Genomic DNA, 13,661 nt, shown 5'->3' on the forward strand with positions numbered 1-13,661 from the left:
CACTTGGCCTAGTGGCAATGCCGTCGCCGTTGGAACCTAAGGTCCGGGTTTCGATTCCCGTCCGGATCTTGATAGTTTGAGCATGTATGCTTCTGCAGGATCAATCATCGCAACCGATTCAAATGAAAATTTCATCTCAGATTTGATTTGCGTCCGTTGAATTTTGATTTTTTGACTAGTTTTTTAAAATTTTTGTAAAATAGTTTTCTCAAAAACTACCGTGTCATATCTGAGATATTTGGTTTAATTTGGTTTTCAAAAACTATTCTACCGATTGTCCAAAAGGAGTTTCCGTAGAAAGACCGCCTACAACATTGTGTGCCTGCGTACTCCGCTGGTCTCTTTTTGCCTCACCATTTTGTCTAAGTCTTCGAAAAATTAGTCGGGAAAATATTTGACCGATATTTTTGATATATATTTTTCTTTTTCTCAAACTTATCTTCCAAGTCTGTGATTTTTTGTTCCGGAGGCCGCGTGTTCAAAGCATATAACGGGAAGTGAGAAGCTCCTCTGCGCCGGCGGCTACTCACAAGATTTTTTACACAGAAGTTATGGTCCTCAGAAAAGTTAATTTTTTTATTTCTTACCGTTTTTTTTTAAAAACTTTTGGACTTTACGAGAGAGCTACACTTGCAAACATGGGTTTTTGGGTTCAATCACACTAACAGGTTGAATGAATTTCTTCTGCATAAGCGGCAACGCGCAATTTTTTTTTTGAAAGAAAAAGCTATGATTCTCGGAAATTTCAACTGATTTGTTGACCTTTTTTTGGACTTTTCTCGATAACTATCCAGCCAAATCTGATATCATAGGTTTAATCGACACAACAGGTTTTTGGAAGCTTGCCTTTGTAATTTACTAAGCCCAATATGTTTGAAAAAAGTTATGACCTTCAAACATATGAAAGTTTTGAAACTTTGACCTTTTTGTGGAAGTTTTGTGACTATTACCATGCCAATTCTCAGGTCTAGTGTTCAATCGAGGAACCCGATTTTGGGAATCTTCTGTATTTTACCGGCCTTGACCTGCTTTTTAGAAACTTTTTGAATTTTCTCAAAAACTATCCTATCAAATCTGAGATTAAAAGTTCAATCGAAATAAGCGGTTGAGCGAATTTTTTTCTGCAAAAGTGGCTACTTTTTATGAGAGAAATATTTCGAGGAATATTTCTATTTCTAGTTTTTATTATAGTACTTTATAGAGCTGCTCTTGGTTGTGTTCTCGTAAGTGTTTAAGAATCGAAGTTTCGCCTCTGTGTCAAATTTTAAAGTGTAAGACGTCTTTCTTCCATACGAATACTCAATTGCGATTTGGTAAGGTCATGTAAGGGTTTCATTACACGACTGTTGAAGCAGTTTTTTTTTTCATTTTTTGCATTTTATAAAAAAAATTTCACTAAATTTCTCTTATTTAGCAAAGTTTGAAATTAGCAGCCCTGTGGTGGGCTGCTTCAGGTTTTTCCGAGTTCAAATTTAAGTTTTTCCGATTTCAAATTTGGTTGCTCATGGTATTTGTAAGTGTTATTGATCGTAATTTCAGGGGATGCTTAAAACTTCTAAAAAGTTTTCTTGTTATAGAAACAGTTTTTCTCTTGGCTCAGCTGGTGTCTGTTGAAAGGTTGCCGGCTTTCTCCGCTTCGCAACCTTGGTTCCAATGCTTTTCAAAATGCCCAAATGCTTTCGAAAATTTCAAATGTATTGCTTGGCATGTTTCTCTAGAATTCCTGCTTGATAAAGAAAGGACTTGTGAAAGTGTGTGGGAATGGGTGTTTTATGAGAGGCTTTGGAAATTGTTCTACCTCTAATTCTCAAAAAAGGCATCAATGGAAAACCTGCCTACTCTCATGTATGCCTGCTCTTTTCCCTAGTCTTTTTTCACTTTAGCCCTCTGTCTACAGCCTTCGAAAAAATCTGTTGGGGAAATATTTAACCCATGGTTTTCTTCTTTTAAACTACCCTCACAATTATGAAACTGTTGGTTTCAATGAATAGAACGGATTTTGGAAAGCTCCCGTGCATAAGCGGCTACGCCCAATTTTTTTATACATGAAGTTATGGCCCTCAAAATAGTCACATTTTTGAGTTTTTTGAACCTTCATTTTTCTCGAAAACTGGATTCATTGGAAAAAAAACGGCTGGTGGGAAGCTCACCTGCATTATTAGCGGCTACTCACAATTTTTATTGCCCTCCAAAAGGTAAATTTTTTAACCGTTTTTAAAATTTTGAAAACTGCCCTCCCATATCTGAGATTTTAGGTTCAATCCCAAAAACGGGCTGTGAGCGCTCCTTTGCATACGCGACTACGTCAAAAAAAATTATATAAGTTATGAGTCTCGGAATAGTCATCTTGGATTTGCAAATCAGGCATCCAAATATAAGTACTTAAATACCTCGGTTTGACGTTTTTCATCATTTTTTGAGAGTTTTGGTTTATCAGGACTTCTCGAATTTTACATCCTATAGTGGGTTGATTTCAGGATACTTCAAAGTGTAACATATGTAGACAGAAATTATGAGCGCCTTTTTAATTTTCGGGAAATGACATTCGAGAAGTATTTTCAAAAAATACGAAAAGTTCAGTTTTTTGCCGCCCGCCTCTTTAGAGTCTATTTTAAGTTTGAAAAGCAAGCTTGTGAAAATCAGTAGTTTTGCGGATATGAACATTTTAACAAAGATAACCTAAAAGTTGACACTGCATAATTCGTTTTATTTATGAAATAGAAAACCCTGTTATATGGTAACAGTCTATTTTTACAGTTGCATAAAATGTTAAGTTTTTAATATACTTCAGGAAGGTCTTTTCACGTTTAGCAATCGGTTTGAAGCTCCGTAAAAAAGTCATGCGCTAGTTTTTTTAAATAAAAGTTTCGGAAAAATAAATACAGAAGCTTCGAAGATAGAACCTACAGCCCTAACCATTGTTATATAACTTACCTCGAAGCAATGATCGCCTGAAGTTAGATAACACATTTTTAAGGCTCTAACTTCTGATACGCATGTTTAAACATACCACACGTCTTCCCCCATCATTTTTAAGGGAAAAAATCAATTCTGTCTTTGTATTTAATTTGTGGCTCATTTCTTGTCATGTTATAGCCTATGTTACATGTTTAAGAATTGTGAGCCTTGTATGCAATTGTTTAAGATACAGTCTACATTAGCATTAAATGTCAATAGCGCTTGAAAATTTGATGGAGTCGTATTAGAATTTTTTGTCGGTGATTTCTATTTTACATTGAAAAATTGACTCATTCAAAATATAGCTAACTGTTAAAATATAACCCAAGTACATTCTTCCGCGTGCTGATAATTTATGAATGAATGTAGCGATAATTGATTCAAATTCTGCAACAGGTGTTCTGCTAGTTATTTCTAAATACGAAAAATATTTCCGTGCTTCGAGATTATTCCAAATTTTGTTCTTTCACATTATTTACAGAATCTGTCGCATCTTGTCTTGCAACTGCAACTACTTTCAAATTGTAATGAGTTTGCCTTTAAAACCCATTGAGTTATCTTCTCTCGTCCTCCTCCCCAGAAACTCATATAAAAGAGATTATTCGGGCTAATCTAACCGTAGTATAGCTCGGTTGGACAAATTAAAACTGCGCAGTTTACATGGTCATTTTTCAATTTATCCTAAAAGTAGATTTTAAAAATATGCGTCCGATACTTCAGTTAACTTGAAATGGCTCGTGGTGATCCCAATGCTGAGCGAGATGATGTGGATGACGTGCGTGCAGCCCGGTCACAGAGGCGTAACGCGGCACCACCTACTGCCGCTTCGGCTGTTCCGGCGGAGCCTGAGGCTCCTTTCGAAGAGGAGGATCTCTTTGGGGACAATGACGCCCCTCCCGAAGAAGAGGAAGATGGGGAGGATCTGATTGGAGACCGAATGGAAGAGGACTATCAGGCCATTCCGGAACTGGACACTTATGAGCGAGAGGGTCTGGCAGACGAGGAAGATGACTTGAGTGAGTTTGACCCAGCGGCACGAGCAGCGGCTGAAAGGGAAATGCGCAAACGAGACCGAAAGTAAGTAGTCTAAAACTAAAGTTTTTTACCATGAAAAACAATCAGCACATTCCATGGCTGGAAAAACTCAAGACTGATCACCCTAAAACTATTGAGTTTTTCACACCGCGTTTTTCAGTTTATAGTAATGAGTTTGCTTGCATAACTTGTTTTTGTTGATTTCGCTTTCTTCTGTTGCTTTGATATGATCTATTTGTACAGGGAAATGACGGAAAAGGGAAAGCGTAGAACTGGTCTTGACTTGGCCTTCGATTCGGACGAGGAAGACGAAGAAGAGGAAGCGGATGTTCCGTTGAGACGCAGAAGAAGAGCGGAAATGGCGGCCGAGGGAGAAATAGACGACGAGATGTTCGAAAGTATTGAAAATTTGGAGGACACCAAAGGTCACTCCACAAAAGAGTGGGTCACGATGCGAGCGAATAGATTGGAGATCAAGAATCGCTTTAAAAACTTCCTCCGAACCGCAATGAATGCCAAGGGAAAACTGGTCTTCAAAGAAGTCATTCGCCAGATGGTAAACAACAATTTGCAAAGTCTACCGGTTTCCTACTCGTTGATTGGCTCTCGTGAACAAGCCCTGGCACTGTTTTTACCTGAAGCACCGCGAGAGGTTTTGGAGATTTTTAACGACGCTGCGAAAGAAATCATCTTGGTCATGTACCCCGAGTATAACAAAATCCACGAGCAGATATTTGTGAGAATTACTGGCTTACCCCTTAATGAAGATTTGAGATCTTTGAGACAGTTGCATTTGAACCAACTCGTGAGAACCCAAGGTGTCGTGACATGTGCTTCAGGAGTTTTGCCGCAGCTTAACTTGGTCAAATATGATTGTGTCAAATGTCACTATGTGATTGGTCCACTGTACCAAAATCAGGAAGAGGATACAAAGCCGAATAACTGTCCTGAATGTCAGAGCCGAGGACCGTTTGAGATCAATGTGGAGGAAACGCTGTACAGAAACTATCAGAAAATAACAATTCAAGAGAGTCCAGGTAAGGTCGCCGCAGGTCGTTTGCCAAGATCAAAAGATGTTATTCTTTTGGCAGATCTCTGTGATACGTGCAAACCAGGAGATGAAATCGACTTGACTGGGATCTACCACAATAGTTACGATAGCTCGCTTAATAATTCGCACGGGTTTCCTGTTTTCGGAACTGTAATTGAAGCAAACTACATTGACAAGCAGGATGAAAAGTCCAACTTCGCACGATTGACGGACGAGGATATCGCCGAAATCATTGCACTGTCGAAAGATCCACAGGTCGGTGAAAGAGTTTTTGAATCGATTGCTCCGTCAATTTACGGACACATGGATATAAAACGTGCAATTACTTTGGCATTATTCGGCGGTCAGCCCAAAAATCCAGGTGAGAAGCATCGCTTGAGGGGCGATATTAATATTTTGATTTGCGGAGATCCTGGTACTGCGAAATCACAGTTCCTCAAATATGTTGAGAAAACTGCTCATCGGGCAGTGTTTAGTACAGGACAAGGAGCCTCAGCTGTTGGTTTGACAGCCTATGTGCAGCGAAGTCCAGTAACTAGGGAGTGGACTCTGGAAGCAGGAGCTTTGGTGTTGGCCGACAAAGGAATCTGTCTGATTGACGAGTTCGATAAAATGAACGACGCTGACCGAACTTCGATTCACGAGGCGATGGAACAGCAAAGTATTTCGTTGGCAAAAGCTGGCATTGTGACTTCCCTCCAGGCTAGATGCTCAATCATTGCCGCTGCTAACCCTATAGGAGGGCGATATGATCCTACGTTGACCTTCGCGGACAATGTTGACCTTTCGGAACCTATTTTGTCTCGATTCGACGTTCTTTGTATTGTCAGAGATCAGGTAGACCCTGTGAATGACGAGCTTATGGCCTCTTTTGTAGTCAGTTCACACGTTAAGCATCACCCAAATGCAGGCGAGGAAGAAACCCAAATTGAACTACCTCGATCTTCAACGGTTAGGCTGGTACCTCAGGACTTGTTGAAGAAATACATTCAATACGCAAGAGAAAGAGTGCATCCTAAACTGACAATCGCTGACCAGGACAAACTCGCTAAGATGTATGCGGATCTTAGAAGAGAATCGACCGTTACGGGAAGTATCCCTATAACTGTTCGTCACATTGAAAGCGTCATTCGGCTCTCGGAAGCCCATGCCAAATTGCACTTGAGGGATTATGTAAGCAGCGACGACGTCAATATGGCCATTCGAATCATGCTCGAGAGCTTCATTGAGACTCAGAAGTACAGCATCATGAAGAGCATGTGCAAAAGTTTCAACAGGTATCTGAGTTACAAGAAGGACAACAATGAGGTCCTGTTGTTCCTGCTGAAGGCACTGGTCATGGAGCACGTCACTTACCAGCGAAACAGATTAGGAGAGGAAGTGGATATTGATACAGTGCAGATACCAGAAAAAGATCTGGCTGATAGAGCCCAACGTCTAAATATCAGAGATCTGAATTCATTCTACGGAAGTGAGATATTCAGAGCGAATAGATTCAAACGTGACCAGGAAAAGAAGTTGATCATTCAGGCCTTTTAATGTTTCCTCGAATCAGAGGAATCAGTTGCGCTTTTAGAGCAACATAACCTCATCTGACTCTATACTTTTAAAAGTTCACTTTTGTATTTTTAATGTCGATTCGTCATTTCTGAATTGCGCAATGAATTGTTCTTTGTCTTGCTTGAGCTTTTGTTCAGTTGAACCTTGAATACGCCTTGTAGTGAAGTTGTTTTAAGTGCCTTAATGGAACCAAGTGCAATATTAGACTGATATTTTTTGTATAATGAATAGAAAAAACCAATTATGCTGCTGATTTTTTGACGAACTTAATTAACTTATTGAAAAAGGGGTTTTCAGCACGAGGTAACTTTAAGAAAATCATAAAACTAGTTCAATTTTGGCTTTTAAGCTAGCCCTGAAATCAAACTTCATGCGTTATGATACTTGAGAGAGCAGGTGTATTGAAATTGTGCACTAGAAATTTTTTGCCGTGAACAACTTTGTTCATAAGACTCATCTCCTGGAAGCCTCTGTTAGAAGGTTAGTGCAACAGACGTACTTTGAGCTTATTTGTATTTAAAATTTCTATTTAACAACTGAGTTTGCGAGCGTAGTTTATTAGAATGAACCTTCTTTTTTCCAGCCTAACTCGCAATTAGATGTGCTCATTTGGTGGCGCTTTCGCTATAATCACGATTTGTAGCATTAGAAGTTCATAGCATCTGTTTGCTTTATTTTTTTTGTCTAGCGTCCGTGGGTGAGAGGTTAAGGCGTGAGTTTTAAAATTTCTAGGTCGCACGCTAGGATTGAGCTTTTTTTTTAAATTCCAGGCCTATTTCTATTTTTTTATTTCACTTTATTGAGCTGCTTTTTTGTGTTCTCGCTAGTGTTTGCGAAGCACAGCTTCGCCTCTGTGTTAAAATTTGTTTTGATTTGTATAATTATTTGACCCAACTCAGTTTTTATAATTTACTTTTTTACCCTTGTGCTGAGCAAGGGCATTGCAATCGGGTATTAGACATTTTACACGTTAACAACTTTGTTCACCGAATGGTCATCAGTATATTTCATACCGGCTAAATACATGGATAGTGTAACGCTGTATTGCTAATTAATAGCATGGTTACTGCATTGGCGAAATATGTGCCATTTACGCAAAGAGTTGTAAATTAATTCTTCGGATTCGAGTTTTTGGTAGATGTCGGTCGGCACTGAGGTCGGTGAAAAATTGAAAAATCTTAATCACCCTTTTAAGCCCTCCGTTTTAAAATTAGAAAAATTCAATATGAAAAAATTGTCAACTTTAAAAAATATATTATACATTTTTGGCTTTTAGCCAACTTGTACATTTAAGAGCTGGTCTAGAGCTACTGAAGTGATACTTGGTCTACTGCTGAAAGAAGTTTTCAGTAATAGATTTTTTGTCCGTATTTTGATTTCGTACTAATTTTTGTCCGCCTACTTGCCGGGTGTTTTATTTCGGTTATTTCTTGTCCATTTTTTCGGTCCTGTTTTCATATTTCAGGGGTTAAATTTAATGCAGGTTTCCTTAGTTTTTTTACACTCAAAAACAAGTTGGCTTTTAGCCAACTTATACATTTAAGAGCTGGTCTAGAGCTACTGAAGTGATACTTGGTCTACTGCTGAAAAAAGTTTTCAGTAATAGATTTTTTGGTCGGTTTTTTGATTTCGTACCAATTTTTGTCCGCCTACTTGCCGGGTGTTTTATTTCGGTTATTTCATGTCAATTTTTTTGGTCCTGTTTTCATATTTCAGAGGGTAAATTTAATGCAGGTTTTCTTAGTTTTTTTACATTCAAAAACTTTCTGTTAGAAAAGAAGAAAACTGAAATTAAAATAAATTGCAAAATTTCAGTTTTTTAGATGCTTGGTTTCTGAATTTTTTAATCAAAAAGTGCGTAGAACTAGTTATAATTTTTAACTGTTAAATGTTTTTTTTTAGGATTGAGCTGTTTTATTTGGAAGCGATTCAAGTTGATGGCATAGCGTATTGTTTTAATATATCAAAATTATTTCGAAAAAATCCACAATGCTTTTTTAAAGTAATTTGACATGACTGTTTTGTCTACGAAGATTTGTGGAAAGTTTTGCACGAGATTCAGTAGTATAGTTCTTCCTAGCTGAGAATTCTGAATTCGTTTTTTTTGTATTTTTTACTGTTCTTTATTATTATTAACTTTTTTTATTCCACATTGCGATCCACCAGCTCTCCTAACATTGCGTATCGACTTCATAATCGATAGATAAGTTTGATGCAGTTGGGTATTTTTAAGCCATAAGAGTTTTTCAGGTTTTCTTCAATTGTTTTTGGGGAAATTTTTTGAAAATTATGCTTTGGTTTTTTGTAGTTTTTTTTTCCAATTTTTTGAGATCTTAGTTTAAAGCAAATAACGGATAGGGCCTTTTCGTAAGTTCAATTGTTCCTGTAGGACATGTATGAGAAAGACATGATTGGAGTTTGTGTTGACCGAATCCATCTTATGTTGTAGATAATTATTTAGTCCTTTAAACAATTGCATTTTCCAGGCTTACGATTTAATTAACAGAATTCATCCAAGTTTCTCACTTCGTTTCAGACACATTATCTTTTGATATTTCTCAATTTTTTTGTATCACAAGTGGTGCGAAGCTTAGCTTCGGCTCTGTAATTTTTTAAAAGTCGATTTATTTCAAAAGTTTCGACGTGTGCTATATCGGCTTGGAGCCTCATATTGTGTAACTTATTGGGCAAAAATATGTTCTGATGCTGATAGTGACTTAGAACTGTTCTAATGCTCGATTAAGACCGGCATCTGGCCCTTTTGACATATTTCCTCCTAACTGAATTTCATTCGAGATAAAACGTGATTTGGGATTTTTATAGATGTTTTTTTTGTTCATCATTTTTTTTCAAAAAGTTTTTTTTTTCTTCGGCTCAATTTTTTATTGGCTAGCTCGTCTTGCTATGTGTGTTTAGTTGACGTCTCTAGATAAATTGAATAAAAGTATCCCAATATAAAGATGAATGATTTCCGAACATGAATGATTTAACGTATTCCTATCTATATGCAGATGACCTAGCGAGGGGAATTAAATGAGCGCAACGTAGTAATCATTGCAAATAATTTCTTTAGTTTTTAGAGAGAAAAAAGTACGTGTAAACTGGATAAATGGAAGTGAATGCCTTGAACTTCAACGAAATGCCCCGCTCTATTACTCTCGATGTGAATGGTCCTAAAAAGCATAAATTTTATTGGAATCCGAATACCGAATTATAGACCTAGAATATACCTTGCGAGCTTGTTTTGAGATTACTGAATGTGCGCAAAAACCCTTTCTGGCTACTAGTCTCTCTCCACTCTTTGAGAATGGTCAGAACATTAAAAATGGTTCGTTGCTCGAGTTTTACTTCATTATGTTCCGTCCACATTTAAGTTAGCAAAAAAATTTTGAAAAATGCGATCTATCTATTCATACATTAGTTATTTCTACATTCAATTGACGTTTCGCCTGACACATAGATAATGAGACAATTCGTAACAAGCCACTTCGTAACTTGCGACAATTCGTAACATGATATTTGCAAGCAGAGTAAGCTTGCTTCTCTGTGCTTACGGCCGGCGCGAGAGGAATGTGACGCGTGAATCCGAGTTCTCCGCTTAATCTACTGTTGCGAATTGACACTTGTTACGTATTTTTGCCGGTTGTGAATTGTCGCCTCACGAGACACTTACCCTTTGGAAAAATTAGGAGCCCTGTTGGCACGCAACTGAATATGGGACTCATCATTGGGATCAGCAAAGTTAAGAGATATAGAGAATGTTTTTTTACACATGGAATATTTAAAAGCCTACATATATACTTAATATTTTAGGTATTTTTAGTCAGATGCGGAATCATAAGATGAAAATTAAAGTATGCGAAAGAATAGTGTTGCTTTTTTGGTTTCAATTTCGACAGAATGATTCTTGCTATCTCCAATGCCCAAGTGATAATATGATTTGAAACAATAAAATTTGACGATTACTCGGAAGAGTTTTTGCTCCATTAATTGAAAATGGGAAGGAACTCTGTATTTAAGTTGATTTTAGTGATCGAAAGACGTTAAAAAATTTGAAAACATTTTCTGGTCCGAGAAAAACCAGTTTGAAGTTTTTGATTTTTTGGTCTAATCTCGCAAATAAAGTGAGCTAGCCATAAAGACATAGCTTATTAGAGCTTACTTTGAGCCGTGATAAATTAGTTGTGCTCGATTTAAGTGTGTTTTGGAGCATGTTTGCGCCACTTCGAGAAGCAAGATTTTTCAAATTTTTTTTAAAACCCCAAACAGTTTAACAAATTGGAAAAATTTTGGTTTTGAACAATTTTTTTTTCGTTTGCCTATTTATTTTTTTAACGAAAACAGTTTTACAGTGTGCCCATTTTATCATGAATGTCGAATATGCCTAGAAAAAACTTTTTTGTAATTTTTAAGCCTATGTTCGGAACATTCTGGGCTATTTGCACAGTAACCGGCCATCCGTGTTTAATCTCATTAAAAGTTTTTTGATCAAAAGTACGACTATACTGGTAAGACAAAAAAGTAGGTATCAGTTTATTAGTTCTTTGCTCATTCAAAAATTTTTCACAGGACTCAAAATTGAGCTGCATATTTTGCTCTTGGTGGCTACGTAATCACATACTCAACTTCTATAGAAACGATTCTTACCTTGAATTGAATTAGTCATGACTTTAAAGAAGAATAAATGTGTTATAGAATAGATGGATTGTGCCTACTGTTGACATGTTTGAGATTATTGAAAGTTATGGCAAATGCGCGGATTTTCACATCAGTTTTTCTTTTGACCGAAAACCGGGATACTTTTTCATCGCATGTGGCTGTTGTTATTTATTGTAGGCCGTGCACTGTGCTGACGGGAGGTAGACCCCAATACTCCTAAGGTACTCCACGGCGGCGGTTGTATCTGTCTGTAGGACTTCTAGTTTCGGGGCTTCGCCAAAGGTAGCCTTCCGCTCGCCATATCAGATGGTGCAATGCAGGAGAACTTGTTCTGAGTCCTCTACGTTATTACAGTAGGGGCAGCTTGGGTCATCCATTTGTCCGTGTCTATGTTTCGTTGCTTGTAGGAAGGGAGCTTTATTCAGCCTGAGTTTGTGCAGGGTGACTTCCTCTGCTGTACTTCTGCAATCTCTCGGCATTGGCTCGCCATGGGTTGCTCTGCGGTAGAAGTGATGTACTGGGACTTGATGTAGGTAGTCTTCTAGGCGGTGGTCATCCCTGTCCATGTTTGGGGCCTCTCTCGGGTCTCTGCCTTCTGCGATGGTAGCTAGGCGTCTTCGAGCAATAGATCTTCAGTCCTGGCGATTGTCTTCTCCTCTGACTTGAGTCTCTGGCGTGGTCCTGGCTGTCTCACTGCATGGAGATGGTGGTTTTCGGAGAACTGACTGCATCTGATCAGCAGTTTAGCCGTAGAGTCTTTGATTTCTTGTTTGATCGTCGTGAGCGCTTTTTTGGCCATTTTTGATCGGCTTGCGATTCCTTTGGTGCTCCTGTGATGGAGGGCGCTGCCCTTTAGTTGCAGGTCTCCAGGTGGGGAAACCACCCCACAATTCTGCTGCATACAATCCGCCGGGTCTGACATATGGTTAGCAGAGTCGTTTGAGGTCCGTAGCACTCATCTCCCAGTCTCTGCCTGCCAGCGCCTGGAGCATCTGGTTTCGCTTGCGGAGCTTTTTGCAGGCTTTTTAAGTGTGGTTGCCGAACCTCAGCTGTCATTCGATGTGTACTCCCATCATCATCATTTGTTTCTTGTTCATGTTCCATATCAGCAGAGTTATCGGTGGCTGGGCTTTGCCAGCTGTTTCACGAGGATCGAACGAGACTATTACGGCTTCTGTCTTCTAAACTGAGATCATCACATGGTGTTCTGTTGCGCATTCGGTGATGACGTTCAGTGCTATCTGTAATTCAGCAGACTACTCCAGCAGACTACTCCTTATCTGCCAACTGATAAAGTGCTGCTGAGGGCGTTGCCGCTTTGATCCCTTTCGGGAGATCCGCCATGGATATGCAGTTCAAAAGGGGAGAAAGAGGGATAATATCAACTGAAAGATATCAACTCATTCAAATGCATTGTTGATAACTTATACCTGGCCCAAAAATCAAGCAAAATTCTGAAGGTGTTAATTTTGCAACATTTAGGAAAGGTTTTTTTTTTATAAAGGAGTGTTCGAAAAAGAAGCGTTTTCAGTTCTTTAAAATACGATTGAAAGGTAGAAAGAATTTTTTGGGCTTTGATTGGAATGTAGATCCTAGTATCATAGTTTTTTTTCCAGAATTCTTCTGGACTCATCGGCTAACTTGATTAGCATATCAAGTTCCGATTAAAAAATATTTCCGGCTCGCGAAAAGGTTACGTGTTTGCTTGAGACCACATAAATTAGTGCCTCTGATCGTGTTCTGTCAGCTTAATTACAGCGCGGAGTTTTTCAATGTGTTTACTATTCTAGACTGCAATTTTTCCACCTGTGAGAGCTAGTGAGTGGTAATCGGGAACTAGAATTTTTTTTACAAACTGCTGTTCTTTTTCTTGCTAATTTTCTGTTGCCGCTCAGACATGCTCAATTTCTTGAAAATTCGTTTCATTAGAGTTATTATTGTATTGTGTTAAAACGTTGAATTGAAATATATTTATTGATAAATTGTTGATTTTTTTCGGGCTTTTGGTTTTCGTCCTAATTTCTGTCTGCTCATTTTCCGTTTTTAATGCAATTCTGTTTATATGTTTTCAAGCATTTTTGTCCAAAGCTTAGGTTTCTTATTTGATTCAATCCATTTTTACTATAGTTGAAAATTGTTCTGTTGTTAGTAAATGTACCAACTCTGACTTTGAATAATTTTTTACCCTTGCGATTAGCAAGCGTTATAGTTATTTGTTTCTGTTGAACGAGTTGACTATTGCTGTATTGGTTGAGTCAGCTTATTTTCCATAGTTTAAATGCTTTTTAAATGCTTTTGCCTTGTTTCAGGAGGGATGAGTCGTAAAAATTTTGATTTCACTAATTTTATAGCTTGATTTTTTTACAATTTTGTTTTTGAAGCTTTGCAATGCCTCTCT

At 38.1% G+C, this 13,661-nt stretch overlaps 1 protein-coding gene across 1 annotated transcript; it reads left to right on the forward strand.

The window, feature by feature from the left end:
- The first annotated feature begins 3,682 nt into the window (after positions 1-3,682).
- On the forward strand, positions 3,683-6,864 carry LOC134846228 (DNA replication licensing factor mcm2-like). Its single transcript, XM_063863496.1, has 2 exons — positions 3,683-4,035; positions 4,237-6,864. Exons 1-2 carry the CDS (start codon positions 3,689-3,691, stop codon positions 6,581-6,583), a joined length of 2,694 nt encoding a protein of 897 aa, XP_063719566.1. The 5' UTR covers positions 3,683-3,688; the 3' UTR covers positions 6,584-6,864.
- Positions 6,865-13,661: the final 6,797 nt, after the last annotated feature.

Source organism: Symsagittifera roscoffensis, chromosome 5 (genome assembly GCF_963678635.1).
Source record: "Symsagittifera roscoffensis chromosome 5, txSymRosc1.1, whole genome shotgun sequence".
NCBI classification, from domain to species: domain Eukaryota; kingdom Metazoa; phylum Xenacoelomorpha; order Acoela; family Convolutidae; genus Symsagittifera; species Symsagittifera roscoffensis.

Excerpts from the sequence above, each read along its gene's own strand:
- LOC134846228 (XM_063863496.1), top strand. The coding sequence starts at position 3,689 with ATGGCTCGTGGTGATCCCAATGCTGAGCGAGATGATGTGGATGACGTG. Across the intron at positions 4,036-4,236 it reads ATGCGCAAACGAGACCGAAA|GGAAATGACGGAAAAGGGAA; the intron begins GTAAGTAGTCTA and ends CTATTTGTACAG.